The 20,281-nt window shown below is 41.9% G+C and overlaps 1 protein-coding gene across 3 annotated transcripts in view; it reads right to left on the bottom strand.

The window, feature by feature from the left end:
- The window catches only part of LOC118507266 (SOX domain-containing protein dichaete), a 210,875-nt gene that overhangs the window by 76,161 nt on the left and 114,433 nt on the right, over window positions 1-20,281 (bottom strand). For all 3 annotated transcript variants that reach the window (XM_036045558.1, XM_036045559.1, XM_036045563.1), the window contains one exon: window positions 11,567-11,602. In XM_036045558.1, the coding sequence (XP_035901451.1) occupies window positions 11,567-11,602 (36 nt within the window). The remainder of the gene's footprint in view (window positions 1-11,566; window positions 11,603-20,281) is intronic.

Genomic DNA, 20,281 nt, shown 5'->3' with positions numbered 1-20,281 from the left:
ATATCTGGGTGACCAAACATAATCAACAAATCCACTTCAGCTCAAGGATTCGATAAAAGTTGGTGTGGGAAGGAGAAGGGAAAAGAAAACTAAGTCCATCATCTTCAACAGTATTGATAAAAGGTGCTTCAAATAGAAACCATATTAACGTGGTGGATGAAGCGAAGTCCACTTCAAGGCACCACTCACTTGGGTCAGACATCGGAGGGAGACTCTTACATCAAGACACTCGTACGGGGTAGATAATTCGAACCACCAGTCGAAGTCAGCCGACATCATCGCTTTGCCATGGAAATGCCAATTTTCCCTGAACCATCCAACCTCCCCCTTGCAGGGTAACTGGACAGCGCTTTCAACATTTCTGATGCATGAAATGGTCAACGGATGTATTATGTTTGTCGTCTTCGCTACTTCTTTTTTGCAAATCTCGCTTCTTAAATGCTTCCTTTTGTGTGGTGGTTTGGCTGCTTTTTTCTTGTTGTAATCTGTGTCAAAAGGGGACACTGTATCATCGCTTGGTGGTTTTTTGATAATAGCTCATAAAGCCCATTATGGGATGGTAGATAAAATTATGAAAATTGATATAAGAAATGTTGATGAAAGTTTGTTGCTAATTGCGTGATTTTAGTACAGGCCTAGTCAGTCAGCACAACGTATAATACCACTACCCTAGGTCTATTTCTTTCTCAGAACGTGAGACCCCCAGGAAACCCCAGAAATGGCAGGCCAAGACCTCACGAGATTTTAAAGTCAAAGAAGAAAAAGGGACTTTTCTTTATTCATGAAGAACGGTCTTGCCGTATTTTGCTGCGAAGAAGAGACTTGATGTCCTATAATTGTCAACTTGGATGTTAGCTCGTGGTCAAATCCATATCACCAAAATTTCACATTATTTATTTTAAAATAAATGTTCTTTCCATTCTCAGCATGTTTGAGATGACAATTGCAGCTGGACAAAACGTAACTCTCTTCATCTTCATAAACTATAACGATATAAATTATATTCCTAGACCTTTAAGGCTCGTCTAATTTTGCATCGTCCACAAGTTACTCCTATCAATTGTTTTAGACAGCATCCTTATTGAATTATTTGCAAGGTCAAGGAATTCCACGCACTTTCTGAAATCTAGCGTTCCAGATTTGGGGGGCCGATGGTAGAGACGACCGGGGTTCAAATCCCACCTGGGCTATTCCCCCGTAGTGAGGACTGACTATCCAACTGCGTGGTATCAAAAAGTCTAGCAAGCCACAGATGGCAGACATGACCAAAGAGATCGTCAAACCAAGAAAAGTTCCAGATCAGAAGCAGAAGTTTCTCAACAAACTGGAAGAAATATTTTGCGCATTTATTCTTGCCTAATCTTGAAATCGACATCCAGTTCTTTTAGCACCTGGTGGATTCTATAGATCCTACTACTACTGATCTGCTAGCATTTCGCAAAAATGACAGATAGTTGTTCAACAAACTTGCAGATCGATTTCTTCGTGTTAAAGGCAGTGGTGGGTTAAGATTTTTGGAGGCCCCGTGCGGATTGGCAGTCGTGGCCCCTGTAATTGTGATTTTAGAGGAAATCAACAGGATTTCCCTCGCCGATGAGGCCTCCCGAACCGACGGGGCCCCGAGCTCCTTCCGCTCATAGGTTGATCCGCCACTGGTTAAATGTATATTTGTTATGATCTCAACATTCGTCTGGATAATTCTAGTTAATTTGTGGAAATGAATGTTTGCTATCTGAAGAACATGCTACCGTGACAGGCAGTAGATCAACGTTGACGGTTGGAAGAGTCTCATTAGCTCTTCGGTGACCAACGGTGATCGTGAAGCTAAGACGCCCAACAATCCTCATTCATTACCAACGTCTTGGTAATCTGGTATGTTTTGCCGAAAAAGGCTCAAGGAGGTTTTAGTCGGTGCGAACCCGGCAGTACCCAATCGTTGGTCCCACTGGTCTCTATGAAGATGTCCTCCTCGGTCAAAAAGCTCCACAAACATAAGGGTCATATCTGCCAACGGACATATCCCGATAGACTTTATAATCTGTTTAATGTACTTAGACGTGTATCGCGTAAAACTATCCCATAACAAAAACGAAGAACGTTCTCTGGCCCATAATTTCCGAATGACAATTTCTTAGTTCTGTTTCTTTTACCCTCAAGAAATCGCTTGGTGTTTTCAAGTGACCATAGTGCTTCCAAAGTGCTTCGAAGTCTTCTCCTACTTTGGCAACCTCGAAAGGACTCGGCCTGACATTTCTGGCTTTTTTTTACTTGATTTTCCCCAAGCAAGATAATCAGTCTTGTGCACGGGGAGTCGGTTTTGATGGGATTTTAATCCCGGTCCTGCCGTGTGAAGTCCAGAGTTGTTATTTCCGCTGACAATAACAGAATCTATACCTTCAGATGTATTTTAGCAAGCAAGCCTAGCACTCATTCAAAGAAATATTCCTATATCCTAATCACTATAGTTTTAGTATTATTATTAAAGTTTAATTTCGAGTTTCGATTGGCAAGTTAGTTCTAATCCTTTCAACTGTATTCACATAAAATGTCTTTGTGCTATGAATGGCTAAGAATGGATCCCTGCAACCACAGTCCTATTCGCCTGACTAGCCAGACCCGCTCCGAACATCGTGCCTTCGAAACTTGGCCTCAAGAAGTTTCCTGCCACACACAACCGCCACAAGCCACCCAACCAGCGTACAATGCATGAAATATTTGCGCAAATAAATTTGCATTATCGATTCGCATGTGACAAAATATTATAAACTGCCTTTATGCACTCCGGAATCATCACAATCCGGACCCGTGCACCGGGTTCTTGCAATTCAGACGCCTCCCCAACGCCCGTACGGAACTGGCAGGCCGTGCCGAAGGTGCGAGAACCGTACAGTGAAAGCGCGAATTGCTGGCAAATTTATGACCGTCCTATAATGCAACGCGATATGCAGTTCGCTGCACATATGCACGAGGTTGAAACCCTTTTGGTGCGTTCGAGACCACCTGGATCCAATTATTTATCCGTTTGCAATTTTTCCCTGATTATCGACCACTTCTCGAGGGCGGCCGAATGGTTGGTGGTGAAGCCGATACTTCTGCTCCACGAAGCAGATTCCTTCGGCGGTGCTATTGGCAGAAAAAAAAACGAAGTGAATCCGTTGCTTTATTTTGCCGATTGCTGAGTTTGTTGCCGAGCGAGTGGATGCCGGAGTACACGACGCAAAATATTTGTTTTTCATACACTGCAAAGTGAGCATAATTCGTTTTATTTATGTTGGCTGTTATGATTTGTGACGGCTGAACTTGTTGACCGTTCGGGGCACACGTAGTATTATTATTTTATATGCCACCAAGGCATGCACGGCATTCTTATTGATTGCATCAGCACCACCATATCGTGGTGGTCGGTGGGTGGGATGGTTGATTACGCTCGACAATGGTTACGAACGGTGAAACCTAATTTACTTATCAAGTGCTTGTAGGAAGCAAGCATTTTCAATCGTATCGATTATGCCAAAAGCATAAAAGGTATCGGAATCAAAGAGCGGTTGTACATGGGTTTGCTGTAATGAGGAGGTGCAATTCATGTTGAGAGTTGTTAGAATACTTCGGGTTTTCTATAGCCAATCAATTGGTATAAAATTAGAGCTTACAATGACACGAATCCAAAATGAAACTATATCCATATAACCTGTGTCTGGATAGATGCTAGCTGAAAGAATAATACGAGGACAGGAAATCAGCAAATTATGAACCCTTTAATTCACCACTCACAGGGGTGGCCAGAGTGTAGAGGTGACAACGGCGCCGGTCTTCATACGGCAGGACTAGGGTTCAAATCCCATCCGGACCGTCCCCCCGTAGTAAGGATTGACTATGCCTATGACTATGATTGACCCCGTAGTGAGGATTGACAAATATGCGTTATCAATAAGCCTAGTAGGCCAGAAATGACAGACATGATCGAAGAGGTCGTAAGGTCAAGAAGAGAGAGAGAGAGAGAGAGAGAGAGAGAGAGAGAGATACTCAGAGATCCTAGCTTTAGCTTTTCTTCAAACTATGGTCAGATGTTGAGATAATGAACGATATGCAAATACTGAGATTTATCTCTACAAGAAGTTAGTGTAGCTTAGTGTGCTCAAGAGGTACAATGCAGCCTTACTTCAATAAGCTGAGGGCTTTAACCTCACCATATAGATCTGTACTCACTATGCAGCTCTGTCCTCATAAAATAGCTCTGTCCTCGTTCCTTGCTAGGTAGCTCAGTCCTCACTAGATAGCTCTGCTTCCCTTACTTAAGTCTCCCTCATGAAGTAGCTGTATCCTCATTGTGAAGCACCACTGCCCTGCGTAGGTAGCTATGTCCACACTAGCCGTCTGCCATTAGATAGTTCTACCCTCACTAGGTTGCTCAGCGTATGAGCTCTTCGCCCTCAGTAAACGCTCGTCTCACACTAGGCACCTCTGCCTTCACAAAGTTACTCTGTCCACATTATGATGCATTATCCTTACTAGACAGCCCTACCCTCTGTAGATAGCTCTGCCCTCACTAACCTGTCTGCTGTCACCTAGTTCAATATTCATTCAACTAGATCGCAATTGCTCTCACATTTTTAAAAAGAAGGACTACTGCAGTGGAACAGCAATAAAAGACATAAAGCTTTGGAAAAGCTGATGTCCTATGTGAAGATCAAGAAAAACAAACTTCCAGAGATATTTGGAGTTTTTGGCGTAGACCATTACTATATCTGACTACGACTCGATATACTAAGTAACGATGGTTTATACCTGCATTGACACTTCTTGGTTGAATATCTCTATCTTCTTCCCCTAACGTCCTCTTAGGTCATGCCTGCCATTTCTGGATTACTAGTCTTAATGATACCACGTAGTTGGATAGATAGTCCTACAGATCCTGGTTGGACCTGGTGACTACAGGACCTGGTGGGATATCGTAGACTGCGAATTAACAGTCCAGTTCCAAAATCTATTATGTTCTACTGTGACACATTCGCTCTAGTTATTTGGTAAAATATGTATATCATCAAACAAAAATGCCCTTGTAATTTTACTTAACTTATAGTTATTGAATCTCAGTAGAGTTCTTTAATTTACTGTGAATTTTCATCTGATTTTTAAATTCCTCCAATAGAAAAGTGCAATCCTTTCCAACCCCGACCAGCCTTTTCATGATTAAACGACCGTGTCAACCGAACAACCATTTCTATTCTAGCACAGAAAGGTTGGCAAGATGTAAAAGTATCAATTTCCTCGTAACGTTCGCTATCAGTTATAATTAGAATAACAATTGCCAACTGCTCGCGCTACACATCCCATGCCAATTCTTTCTAGCATCGGAAGCAGCCAAGCATTTGCCCTGGTTATACGATTGTTTCTTTGATTTCACATAAATCTTTCATTTGCATGGCATTGACCGAAGGCTGCACATTGTCGCAATCTAGGTTAGTTAGGACGAAGCCCATCCTTCGTCTGATCGCATCTCTTTGTGCCATTGTTTTGCAGATTTAGGATCAGCAGTACGAAGATCCTTAACCCTTCGCTGTCCCAAAGTTTTGGCGGTCTTAATCGCAAAACCCACCGCGTAACGTGTTTGCGGACGTGTGAGGACGATTTCTCATCTCCGGGCAAAAAGGGAGATCTCGCTCGTACCCTTGACACTGGACGCGTTCTGTCTCGGCAGCAGGGGCCGAGAAGCTGGAAGGGTCCCGTTGGTCCTTGCCTTGCTGTAACTTCGCGCAAGGGTATTTGCCTTTTCATGCTGAATTTCCACCACCTTGTGAGTGACCTTATTTTCGGATGATCCCGGCGGCCGTTTTTTTTCCCCCTGGCCCGGGAACAGATTCCGCGCCGAAAATGGGAACAGATTCGCGCCACACAAGGTGAATAAGAGAAACGATTTTGATTAAAATTTATTAAGATGTAAACCGGGAGGACCGCCAATCCATTTTTGCAGCCGAGGTGTGTTAGCCAATTGTTACCCCGGCACCGGGCATGGTTGCGTTCCATTAGCATACACAAGCGTTTTATTGCTGTTCGGGAATCCTTTTTTTTTTCTTTGGTGCCTCGTAGAACTGTTTCTTTGTCGTGGTTTAACGGATTTTAGCAAGCTTCTTTTGCTCTAATTCTTACACTCGCATCTTGCGAACGGGCACAGCATTTCTCCGCAGTGTTGTCAATGTCTTTGCATAACGCGCCCCCTTTTTGGCTGATGGGCTTTTTCGGGGGAAAATTAATTTACGCGCGGTTGTGTCACCCAGTCGGTTCGTCTGACGTGGGTTAGATTTCCGAGGTAGCTTATGTGAGGCAGATGAAAGTAATTATAATTGGCAGCGAAATGACGGGTGTGATAGGAAAATAAAGAAAAAATCGTTAAGCCTGATAGGCTAGGATAACATGCTGGTTAGGATTTTCCTGAAATTAAAATGTCCCAGAAACTATGCAGCTTTGAATTTGATGATTGAGTGTAAGAAAGGAGAACATGATGTTTCAGAGCAACTTGAAGGTAAATAGATGAACAACAAATCCTAATTTTCCGTTAGATTTCATCTTGGAGAAGCGTACATGGATTTACAGACCAAGATGCATGTTGTAAGCCATTAGAATTGCTTTTAATTCAATGTTTGCGCCTTTTCAAATTCAAATTTACTCGCCACTTCTCGAAGCGTATAGAAAAGGCTCTGCCAGGTTCCAGTATTTAATACAGTAACAGGAGCAGCAGTGCCAAGGTTCTAGAAACATCTTTCCAATATTCAAATATGAATATAAACTATCCCTAGCTTGCGAATATCTGAAAGGATAATCTCATCTGATAATGTTACAGGGCTTCCCGGTGATTTTTGACGCTTTTCCATGAGTTTTTACGCATTCTCTAGATTTTGCTCGTACTGAGATTTTTTAACGTGATAGGATGTGAACCTTACCTTTAACGATTTTTTATATAATTTTCAAAATGATTTAAATAGCAAAGCAATCGATCTTTTTCGTAGTCCAATAGAAGTCCAATGGAAGCATAGTCCAATCATTGCTTAAAACTATCACCAAAAAATAATTCTTTCATTTTATAGTATTACTATACTAGTACAATTTAAAATATTTTTTGCTATCAACCTTTAGTAACATCTTTTGGAAATATAATTATTCGTATTTGTTTGTACAGGTCTTGCCATGCCTTTATTGGCTTCCCCGAGACTCAAATTTTCTCGTAGGTGGATTAGTTTGACATGTGTACAGGGAAGCAGTCCGGTTAGGGTTCTATACCTGTGGGCCAGTCTGGTGGCCTCATTTATTCGTAAACTTATATGATGTTCAAATGTATATATTCAAAACATATTATCTTTATCAATACTCAACAATAAATATAAAAAAAATAATAAACATAAATCTGTACAGCGTAGGTTTTAGACCCTCACAGTACTTACATAATTTTCAACTCCTTGAAGAAAACAAAAATATCCCGATAGTGATGCATCAAGATACTTCGGGATACCCTGTAATATTGGCCACTTGAAAACATTATTATTATCCAAAGACACAGTTATAGAGAAATACTTTAAATACTAGAACACGAAAAAACTACTTGCATTTAAAGCATTTCAAATAAAGAAACTCTTCTCGCTGCCCAACATTTGCGTATAATCTGTAGAATTGATTACTCTCTTTTCCCACCCATATCGAATTTTTACACAGTTTCCCTATTATCCATTGTTTCCGGAAGGCATGTTGCAAATGTCGATTATGACATGATTTTAAATGTCCTTTTATACCACCCTTTCCCATTCGTTCCATTGCCTCAGACCTAATGCTTTTTTACCCTTGCAAAAAAAAATCTCTTTAGGGGCAAGTTCTTATCACACTCACAGTAGAATTCGCATGTGACATATGCTAATTCTGCAAACTTTTTTTTCTACACTCACAAGCTCACACACACGCCAGTTGCAAATATAATATTAGCACCCCATTAGAAATTGAGCCAACCTCCTTGCTGTTTCGACCTCGAAAATGATGTCAACCGCCCGTTCTGGTACCACCCCTTGGTTTGCGAAAATCGGAAAAGCATAACAGCAAAGAGTTTAAAATTTTGGGCGTTTACCGATTTTATGGTTGCAAGCAGGTCAGGCTCAATAAATTATCGCACGATTAAGGCGCTGCGAAGAAAGTGGTGTACCGATATACACGATACCCATTAGCACGTAGTAATAGAGTTATCATTCCGGTGGGCTGGTCACGATTTGGCGAAAAACCCACTGTACGGATCATTAATCAGTGCATTGCAGTGATCGTATGGCACGATTTGCGACTGGAAAAATAGGTTACACTGTCCATAACGGTTGAAAATAACATTAATAACATTTTAAAGCTTCCTCATTCTACAATTGCTATTAAATTTCCGATTGAACCCTTTACGCTACACCACATTACTGACAGAAGGAGGTTTTCTTTAGTGCGGAATGTATTTCTCTAGGTTGTTCGACCAAATTTTGGGGCGTAGCCGCAAAACACATTGCTTCCAATTCGATTGTGGCTTTGAATTTAATCGTCAGTTAAATCTTCCTGTCCTGTGCGAGTTGAATGTGATTCAAGGCGAAAGAAGCGGATTGAAGTAGAAAAATAAATTTATTAGAATGTAATATACAGAATTACAGGGTTTTCTAGGTAAATTTGACAGTTACCTAAGGAAAAAAAACATTTTGGAAAAAAATAATCAATGAGAACAATTACTTCTTTAAAGAAAAACTAGCTTAATAGGCTATTTATTTTAAATATTCCAAATATTAATCTTAAGCATCGATTAGCTCCTCGATCCGACTGCGGAGCAAGGCTTGGCAACCGTGTCGCTGAGAAGAGCTGCAAAAACAAATATTATTTTTGTAACTCATTCTAATTTTGTTTTTTGAATGTTCTCTTGTTATCTCTTTTATCTTTGCCATGCATAAAACAGCCCATTGAGTCTCAGCTCTTTATTCCGAAAAATTAAACACGAATACGTCGGTCAAGCGCAATCCGATCGTCTGCTGGGCGTCCTTCTTTCCCAAAACTTTCGCAAAATTCCCGTCGCAGTTTTGGGCTGGGTTGAACATTTTTGCTGCACCTGTTGGTATACAACGTTAGCTTTTGATAGACATATCGCTTGTGATATACTGTTCCTAATGAACACAAAATAATGCAGATATTAAAAATTTAATAATAAAGAAGCAATCAAATTGCAAATTATTCCACAAGAGGAATTTAAACTGATTCTTGATCCTATACTCATAGCTAATTTTCTCATCGTATTTGATATTGAATATATAGAGCATGATTGCGACGGATATTTCTCTTGATTATTCTGACATAATCTATCGCTTCTGGAGTATGCAAAAATGAGATAAAAAAGGCTCAATTTAGGAATTTATTAATACATTAAAATTTTATGTTTAGTTGGAACAAGAGTTAGCTAAAGTTTCTTTAGAAATGAAACTGCAATTTCATGCTTCTTCCTCTTCTTCCCTGACACTAACAACCTCAAGAGGTCTCGGCCTGCCATTTCTGGCATCCTGTGACTTCATTTTGCACGTACAAAGCCTACGAACGGGGGGCAGTCTGGATGGGATTTGAACCCCGGCCCTGTCGTGTGAAGACCGGCGCGCTTAACGCTTCTGCCATCGGACTGCCCGGGCCGTCAATAAAATGTACATTGTTTAAAATACTAAATACACTAAACAAATTTTTAATACCAGATCGATATAATAAACCAAGAAAAGACCATCAAAGTTTATAACACTGTTCTAGATATTATTACACCATAATTCAGCTTAATATTTCCAAATTGTTTTGTCATACTGTGGTTGCAACCCCATTAAGCCCTCCGTTTATGTATCGGAAAGTAATATTTATACCACATATAAATTTATGTACAAAGCATCTAAACTACATTGTCTAACTGACCCTAGTTCCAAGCAGCCAGGAAAGCTACAATAAATTGTCAACAGTTAATCCTCTAATGTTTACTAACAGCATTATTAGCAGCAGTCCCAGAGTCCCAAACCGGGGTGGAAAACGGTCGATAAGTACCGGAGTGAGCCTGCCAACTACAACACACACACACACGCAGTGCACCACTCCGTCCTACCTGCCGCAAATCAACGGCTCAGCTCTAATGCTTATTTATTGCGCACTGCAGCACATCCACAAGTGGAAATTCGATCGGCAACATTCCAGGGCACGCGCGTTATTATTTCCTCCGTCTCAGACCGGGAGTATAGAGCGGACCGATGGGGTGTATGGGTGAATAATTTATCAATTAATTTAAATATCAAAGCCGGATCCCTTCAGCACACTTTCCGTTGAAGGTTTCACATGCATTTCACGTGTCTTCATTCATCGATCTTGAAGTCCCAGTTAACCCGTGGAAGGTTAACCCCGAGGCCTTTCGATCGAGGCTGGGTTGGGTTTTGCGGTTTTCTTCGGCATACAGAAAGGAATGGCTTGGCAGGGTGAGTCCACTAGCCACCGCTAACTAATCGATCATCCGTCATCAGCTCGATCACTCTCTCGAAGCCACCGGTTAAAAGGGATTCCGTCCATTCGGGTTTTTTTTCTCGAGTGGTTTGAGAAATTGCGTCATCATGTGAGTCCCATCAGCTCGAGCGGGTCAATCGGATACATGCGCGTACAAAATGTCTTAATTGTGCTCCGCTTTATGCTTCGGCCACAGGAAGTGTTGGATCATTCCGCTTTTCACGCGAGTCCCAGATCACCGCAGCAACAACAAAAAACAGACGAACCTCGAACTGCGCCCCGGTCAACTCCAAAAGGCATTCAAATGTTCAAAGAAGCCCTCACCAAAAAACGGTTCAAGATTTCGTCCGTGTCTCTCTCTCGCACGCCCGAATGCTGGATTCCACCGTATCATCAACAATTTATTTGTTTTATGATTTTTTCAACATGTCAAAGTACATTATACACCTATTGTTCGGGATATGAATTAGTGGAGTGATAAATCATATTTCCAATTCTACACAGCATCAGCTCCGGATCCTCCAGGTCCCTCCATCGCCGCCATAATGGAGAGCGCGGCCCAATGTCGGCTCGGGTGGTGCTTTCGTACGCCACGCTTCTTTTTTTGACGGGGTGTTCGTATGGATGGGGATCAACTTGGGCGGGACCTTTGTACGAGACCCTCAGGAATTGAACGGAAGATCTCGTGGAGGAAGGATAGTCACGTATCGTGTTTGTGCCGCCGCACACTCACAGCTCGGAAACAAAACCGCTGACTGTATATGGAAATTGGACCGATCGTGTGGGAGAGCAAAGACAGTTGATCGATAGCATTTGTTGTTTCACGCTCTTGGGAGCTAAAAGCTCCATCCCCGAACCGTTCGGCTGAATCTTTACCCACGGCACTTTAATTCATGCAGTGTGCCGCTTGAGTTTGATGGTGATTAGTTTTTGTTTTCGGCTCCAACTTCAGGCTGTCCAGTTGTTTCGTATCCTATCTTTCGATGAAGGTCTCGTTCTAATGGTTAGAAGGTAGCTTGTTAGCTGGGTTAAAACGTGAAGCATTACTCACCGTATCGTTGGAAAGAGAGATTGTTGAAATTTTAACCTGTTGAGAAAAATGAGTAAGAGAAAGTAGATTAGAAAATGAAATCAACTGTAAGAAATATAATATTTTTTGAATAATATTAGAGATCGGATGGACATACAACGGATGAATCGATGGGTCAATCCTGTAAAACGATGTTAGATTAAGCAAGTCTTTGTGATTTTACGGAACCACCGCAACATAAGAGACTCCAACAGAAAAGAGTAACTCGAGATAAGTAATGTTTCTTATTCCAGTGTTTAACATGATTAGAATATTCTATAGTTACGTCTAAAGTGATGCCAACCTTCAAGATTTTAACTTAAACTCGAACTCACTACGCCAAGATATATCACTGCACCAAGATCCATCAGGCAAGCTTGGTCCAGAGATAATAGGTCTCTCACTCTCTTTCTTCTAGGCCTAACGACCTCTTACGCCATGTCTGCCATTTCTGAGATAGGTGACTGATTGATACCACGTAGTTGAAAAGTTAGTCTTCACTACGGTAGAAGGTCCCAGCACAGAGACTAAAACCCCGGTCCCGAAGAATACTATAGTCGAGGCAACACACTTCAAGAATCAACGAGAAAATTTCAGGTGTTTGAAGTGAGCATCAAAAGTTGTCTATTATGTTTGAAACACAGTGGCATAAGCGGTCTCAGAATCCTGATGTGGACAATATTAACTTCAGAATTCTGTATATTTGAGATCTATTAATTGGTAAAATATTTATCAGAGATAATTTAAGTGATAGATAACTACCACACAAATATATTGTTATCTTCAGGACCAAAAACTTCACCAGATATCACCAAGTAATGCCACTTGAATCTAGAACCGCTAGAGCAAATGAAACCAACAATTCTAAGTCCATCAACAACAAAAACCCCACCCTTACTCTCCTACCTACCATTCCCCCTCAATGCTCCACCAAACATCATTTAGTAACTGTCAAGCACCACTTGCACCTCCAAGCCTCTGCTCAAAGTTCTAGTTAGGCAAAGAATTGTTCCGGGTGTCGATATTTAAAAAAATGCCCACCATTTGCCATTTGCCAGCAAAAACATGTTCGGTTCGCGTTTTAATCCCAGTCATCTTCGCTATTCAATCATCTCACCCATTCTTCGCTTTCGATCGCCGAACAAACCGTTTCGGTTTCCTGCCGAAACATTCATCGGCACGTAGCGATGGCAATCGAAAGCAGGGAAGAAGTACCCTAAATTGATATTTAATAAAACCATCGAACAAAGATAAAAGTGCCACATTCAAAACATCCTTAGGGCTTACTTTTTGGAGTCGTCTCTTTAGCGTTCGGTTAACAGTTTCAACGGCCCCGCGGCGAGGGACATTGGAACGCATTAATGGACAGAAACGGAATGGGTTTCCTTCAGCGCTATTGCCCGTGCTGGACATTCCAGACAGTACGGAGCCATTGAATTTGTTGTGTTCAGTTTGGGTCTTCTCTTGTGTGTGTGTTGATCGCTTTTTCCTTCTCGTCCACATATCCTCAAATTCGCTCATTCATCGTGATGATCGGAATGAGTCCAGAAAGTGGAAAAAACAAAACTAAAGAAGGAATGAAAACCCAGAAAGTTTCAACATTCCTTACATAGTCCGGTGAGTGTTCCGGTACATTAAATTAATGGTCAAATGTTAGGTGGTTGTTTTCGACGATGAAAATTAACCGACGTAAAGTGTCTGTTTACTTCAATCTGGATCTCTGATTCGAGAGAAATAGCAGGTTCTGAATGAGACATTTATAATATTTTGGTAAGGACTAAGGTACTTCAGTTATTCTGTTAGTGTCCTAAGACTTCACTTAGATGTCTTGATAATATATACTCAATGTTATTCTTCCCAGAGTGATGTGTCCAAGACATCAGTTCACTGGTTTTTATTCAATCAATACCTGCCCTCAATACCTCGAACACCAGCATGCCCCACTCTGCAGTCACAGCATAATGAAATATTCTCAACCTGCACGTCACTTCATTATTGATTTCTGCTATTCATAAGTGAGCGACGATATTGATTTCTGTCAAACGACGACCGAGGGGGGATTACTTCGCGAGCCCCTGCCATCTGGAGACCGCATTGTGCGAACGCAAATCTTTGAAGCCATTGTTAGGCGGATTTCCGAACCGTGGCCCACGGTTGCTGATTTTCGGTTGAACATTGGGGGCCTTAAGAAAACGGGCGCTTAATTCGGCAAACCCTGGTGCCGCTCGTTTGAAACCACTGCCAGTACCTGATGCCATAACAAAGCATCCGATATCGAAGCAGCGAGCAGCAAAAACGCAAAACAACGCACACGCAAGGCAATTTTGCTTAAAAACTGCTTACATAAAACCGCTTCCCAAATTCGCATATGGCCAACTTACCACAATCGGATTTTTTATGCCACTCTCCCACCAACAGCCCCCCCGGGATCACAATATTTCTTATCAGCCTATGCCGTTCGTCCACAGCAAGCCAGCAACGGCATCGAAGGCAGTAGTTGTCAGGATTCCTTCGTCTAAAACATCTATCAACCGAACAAAGGGCAAGCATGCCAATGCCGTTCACGCGCGCCCAGCCGAAAATGTCAAAAGTACGACAAACTTTCACCGTTTCAGCAAATGTTCTGAAGCGAACAAACGCCTCAAGGGGGTGGTAAGAGCACAAAAGGTCAACAGCAGCATTTAAGAAATTCTTGTACGCGAATGCGAAAGTGCGTCAACTTTGACGCCGGCCGGCCCCTTCCGAACAGGTCGGTCTGACAGGAGATTCGCCCTTTTTGAAGGATGAAAATGCATCAAATTGGCCATCTCAGCTAAACATCAAAGAGAGCTCTCCACCTTTTCGGGGAGCTGTTTGATGGTGATGTGTTTTTTCGCCTTGTGTGTTCATCCCGCCTTTTCGAGCAGTCGAAGTGAACAATTGGAAATGGAAGCTACTGCAAAAGAGCTGATTGTAGGAAGTATTGAATTGTATGCGAATAAATATAAGAAGCTCTCACTGTTGGCTGCTCAATCGGTTGTAGACACGATTGAAGATGAAAAATCAAATCAAACGGAAAATAATTGTTCAAATTAACTAATGGCGAGTAGCAAGAATTTTATTGAGATTATTTCAAAATCGACAAGTATGGTAGAATAACGATTTTTAATATAACATTACTGAGGGAAGCAGAGCAGGCCTGAAGACAGCATCTTCTATAGGACAAGAAGAGGTTAATCGCACTAGCATGAAGCTCGTATTTCCAAATTCGAATACAATCCTTTGAGCGAAGGCTTGTCTAGAACTCAGCTCAGGAGGATGAGTGATCTCGCATCTCTATACGGAAACAACTTTGAGCGAAGACAAGTCTGGACTCCCTCTTCTTGTTCCTTGACACTACAACCTTGAAAGATCTCGGTTTGCCATTTCTGGATTTCTGTGACTTAATTCCACCCGTAGTAAAGTATTCAGCTCTGGGAGACGGTCTGGATGAGTTTTCAACCGCGGTCCTGCCGTGTGAAGACCTGCGCCGCTGTCGCCTCTGCCACCGGACCGCCCCTCATGAGTCTGAACCTCATGTTTGAAAATGATCGAGAATCAGTGATCTGGAGGATCTCAGTAAATGAACGTATGAATGCGGAGGTCAAATATATCCAAGTCCGATTATAGTATTCAGTACAATATGAATTAACATCCATAATGAAATTATTAAGCCTTGGTACAGACACAAGCGTTTGAATTCTAGAAATTCCGTCAGAAATAATAGAACAATGGATCAAAAAAATATTAAAATCCCAGCATGTCCTGTGTCTTGCACTAGGAATCCTTCTTCTTGGCCTTACGACCTCTTAAGTCATGCCTGCCATTAGCTTTCTAGCAGACTTAATCAAACCAAGTACTAGGATAGTTAGTCCTATAGACAAGGACTATGGATCTCACATACGATTATGGGGCACCATGTCCCTATTCTTTAGTCATCTACACGGCCAACTAGAATGCTATCTGATATTGGTTATATATACCTTAAGGAGACATTTCATTACGTCCCGTAACACAATCACACTCTAGCGAGCATCTTTAAAAAGAAGATCAAATTTTCATGCAAATAATTATGTCTTCAAAGGATTTAAATAAGCTTAACAAAGAAAGTCGTTATCATGGCAATTTATTGTAGAGTTAGTCTTATTAATCCCTTTACAAATGAGCTCATCTAAAAATCCGAATTATGTGCTCTAAAGCGAACTTATTTTATTATACATTTGAGGCCTTGTACTGAATCGCTCGCTTCAGCAGTGTTTGATTTATAGCAGTTAGAACACTTTTTGACCATCGACGCTTTTGACCATATCTGCAAGGGTCCTTTTGGATGCTAAAATTTCGTCGTGAAAGGCAGAAGTTGTCTTGTTAAGTTGCATGGGTTATTTTCTAGAAATTTTTTGGACTCTTATGCTAAGACACCTCTTTCAAACCTAGGCTTTTAAAGTTTTGGTTATAGAAAGAATCATTATTTTACTACCATTTCTCAGAAAAAAAATATAGTTAGTTGTATACCCTACACTTTTGAACCTTTTATACCTTTGAAACAGACTGTTAGAAAAAGGCGGCCTTAGAAACGCGAAACCTCGATACTACACATAAAACCGGCAAACATTATAATACGAACCATCAATAAACGGTTGATGTTTTTCATCGTCTTAATCCCTTGCTAGGTTCTTGTGTTTACCGCCAATCTTAGCCAATCAATTCCTCGCCAAGCGTCCCATTAAACTCGAAGATTCTCCACCGCTCCAAACAAAACACGTCACCCGGCAATCACTTCACAAGCGTATCACCAAAAGAACGGGAAAAAGCAAGGGAAACACACTGGTCCAACATTCACCCATAACCGTCCGTGGCGCGGACCCTGTTACCCCCATTACCCCACCCCGTCCTCCCATTATTGATCGTATAAACCATACACAATTTTCTTAATCCGACAAGTGAATAAGATATATAACAATATTTCTATGGACCATCAACGTCAATAAAATAAAACTGGAATATTAGCCATAAATTGGAATTAGCTAAACAGCTCGCGTCGGCTCGCATCGCTTTTAACCTGCGCCTTTACCGGATCTCCTTCCATGTACATGTCGTCCGCATCAACGGAATCGACTCGGAACTCTGCTCGGGGCGTTCGAAAACCGCACCATATCGGGATGGAGGACGATGACGATAAATATTGTTTTAGAGCGTCTGGTGCCACTATTAATTTGCCACAGCGAGGAGATTCGAAGCTCAAGCACGATGTGGATGTTCATGATGATCACTTTAATTAGTTTGTATCGATGATGAGAGCATGGTTAGCAGACGTCGGACCCCAACTTCGAGAAGTTTGTTTGAGTGTGTGTTTTATCTGATGAAATTCTGCGGTTCCCTCTGTACTATCTGTGTCAGTTAGAGGGACACAGAAACATCTTCAAAGTTAGAAGAGGTTATCCTTTTTCCAGATGAAGATCCACAGTTGTATCAACAGCGAACAATGGCCTGTCTGACATCCTGACATGAGGTCCTTTTGAGTGACAGCTAGAACAAAGCCAAACGTTACTTCATCTTCCTTTTGTACTCCGGGTGGGTTTTCTTTTTCCGTGTCTATTGTCATACATGTGTTGGTTTCAAAACTGAATTTTATTTCAGAAATGGATTCTTCAACAAAAAAAAAACGAACTCACCTCAGACTACTTTCGAAAGGTCAGCCTAGAGAATCGCCCTACTTTGTAGCCGTAGTAAGTTTGGCTACGATCCTTAATGCTTTCATCCCATCGTCTTGAGCCCGCGTACCCTTCAACCATTGATTAATTTCGCTGTGAAACTGTGTGACGCACTCCTGGGGTAAGGGGCTGTTGTACAACGCAAGGACATGTGGTTTGGTCCTGAAGAAAGCGAAAACTAACGAACGGAATTAATGGGAGTTTTTTTAGTTGTTGTTGGCTTTCCGTACCCTTGAATGTTGTTGATCTAGTTTCAGGGCTTGTGTTTTTATCGCTGAAGACTTTAAGAAGAGCTTCTTCTAATTCCTAAACCTTTAAAAGCCTCAACTACTCCAATTCTACTTCTTTCACCCTATCTCATCGTTCACATTATGCAGATCTCGTATGATTTTCTCATCAATATTCATTTTCCTAGCTCGTGCTCTTCATCAATCTCGCTAAGGCCGCACTTTAAGGGGATGTTTTTAACACCGTACCGCGGTATTGCAAACCCCGCTCTTGCCTGAAGTATCGTAAAATCCATCTTAACATGCAGCACTACAACACAGACACTTCTCTCATGCCTTCCGACTCGCAAAAAAAGGGTTTTCTTTTGTCAACGGGTTGCCACCAATCGATCGGAGATGACGGATGATAATTTCATTGGAATGTAATCTACCGTGAAACTCAATTAAAATTGCACCCAAACCGACACAAACTTGAGCCGAGAACGTCCGCGTAGCAGAAATATTCTCATAGATCCCCGGAATTGGCCGAAATTGGCATTATACCCTTCGATCGTCTTGCACCACTTTGATGCCGCTGTTTGTGTGTCACCAGATTAATCTTTCTGTGGACATTTTTTTTTTTGCTAACCCCGTCGCAACTTCGGTTCGGAGGTTTCTTTGAAGAGTATCGCTTACGTTGCCCGGGTGCCAAGCAAATGCCTGCCGAACGGTGCTGCTCAATCTGCTTTTGATCTTTCGAGCAAAAGATTAGCGTATGCGGTGTGTGTGTGTGCATTGACAGATGTCAATCGATAGATACCGATCGACGCCGACTGGCAGGATGGGCCATTTTTTCCACCGATCGAAAGTCTATTGAGTGGAACCAATCCGGCTTGGTAACTTGGCCGGTGGTCTAGAGATGAATGTTTTTCGCAAGGTACGAAGTACGATTTGCGAAGGGAACTATTTCGGTAAACTTAAGATGCGTCGACAACTTTAGTTTAAAGTAGAGAAAACTAGAGCAGAACCTAATATTGGAGTAGTAATGAGGTCCCAACGTAGTGAGGACCGTTCCCCCGTAGAGACAGTGACTATCAAACTACGTGGTATCATTAAGTCTAGTAAACCAGTAATGACAGACATGAAGTCGTTAGGCCAAGAATAGAAAGAGAGAGAGATAGAGAGAGAGAGAGAGAGAGATTAAATATCCATTTTCATTAATGCAAAACTGATTCTAGCCTCATTCTCAATTGGACACCCAAAGCTGGTGATGTCTGTTCCAATGTCTAAACTATAACTTCAATATCCTGAAGTTCAACGGCCATGTCTCGAATAAAGTTTGAAGCTGCCAACTATCTGATTTTATTTTACATAAAGATTAATCTGACAAAGCTGACTTAAAAATTAAACAAATCAAAGGTTAAAAGAAGCGTGATTAAGCAAAGATTCTTATCCAATATCTGATTGGAAAAGCGTTACTTTCTGCCGCCATTTTCAACTCCAGCTTTTTCGCCTGATTTTCGCTCTGTTTCCTGTGGCCTTAATTTTGTGTTTTTTTTTTCCTCCAGAAAGACAAAAGGGTTACAGCAGCCGAACAAAGCTTATCATCATTTCCCATTGTAAAGACCCCGTACCCTTACCGACCCTAACACACACACATACACAATCTGTCGATAATTGCATCATTGCAACAAATTTCCTTTTCCGGCTTTTTAGACCCAAAAAAAAACCCAAAAACAAAATACACAATTTGTATGGCAAGCAACAAAAAAAAGCACCTTTTCCCAGCCGTGGGAAAATCAGTTTTCTAAGGCCAAGGATTCGATCAACAAACAAGCAAAAAAATGGATCTGCAAAAACATAGAAAATTGTAGCAAAACCCGAAAGCAAAAAAAAACTCTTTTTTGCCACTCTTGCTACACACCTTGAACCCGGGACCTTCTGATGTTGCACTATTCCCATTAAGCTTCGACCTAGCACACTCATTTTCTCCTTATTGTTTTCTCTGTTCGGGGTAGAAATAAAGGCAAGATGGCACCGAAGTTCGAGTATCGGAAATAAAAACGGCTGACCTTGCGCAGCCCAGAGAATCCATATTGTTTTTTTTGCGTGTTGATGTAGAAGAAAGGTTTTTTTCTGGACGCAGCAGAAAAAGCAGCATCATGAACACAAGATGACCCGGTTTTGGGTTCGCTCAATAGCTACAACCGTTGAAGTTTTTCCCATGGGCGCATAATGAGTTGATCCTCCGCAATGGACTGGAAGGTGAAGGTGTATTGACCATTCATAAAGTTATGTACCTGCACTCCCCGTGCCTCGAGAGACAGAGAGGCCTGTGGTTCTCTGGGTGTTTGTTCTGAACAACCGACTCGAACGGCAAATGAGCCCGGCATTAAGACCCCGGGGGTGTGTGTGTGTGTGTGTGGACGGCGTGCGTGCGTGCGTGCAGGGACATTTGGTGCGTCATTTCCTGGGATTAGGATGGCCCAGGATAGCCAGACAGTCTGGCGACTTTGAGCGGCAGAAGTCAGACCCAAAATCCCGTACCGTCCCAGACAGCTTGTCGCCGATGTCCCGCTGGGCGTAAAGTCTAGAGAGGTCGTACATCATCCTACCCAACACAAAAGGCGGAATGCGTACGCGGAAAGAAGGAACGCTTTGGGGGTGAAACCCGAATGCGTGCCATACTTGAGACCCTTGAGGTATTTGAAGTCGTGAGCCGGGCGCGTTACCTAGCCAACTCCAGCCAACACCTCCTACCT

The sequence above is a fragment of the Anopheles stephensi genome, chromosome 2 (assembly GCF_013141755.1).
Source record: "Anopheles stephensi strain Indian chromosome 2, UCI_ANSTEP_V1.0, whole genome shotgun sequence".
Taxonomy (NCBI): Eukaryota; Metazoa; Arthropoda; class Insecta; order Diptera; family Culicidae; genus Anopheles; species Anopheles stephensi.
This window is presented reverse-complemented; position numbering and strand designations above follow the sequence as displayed.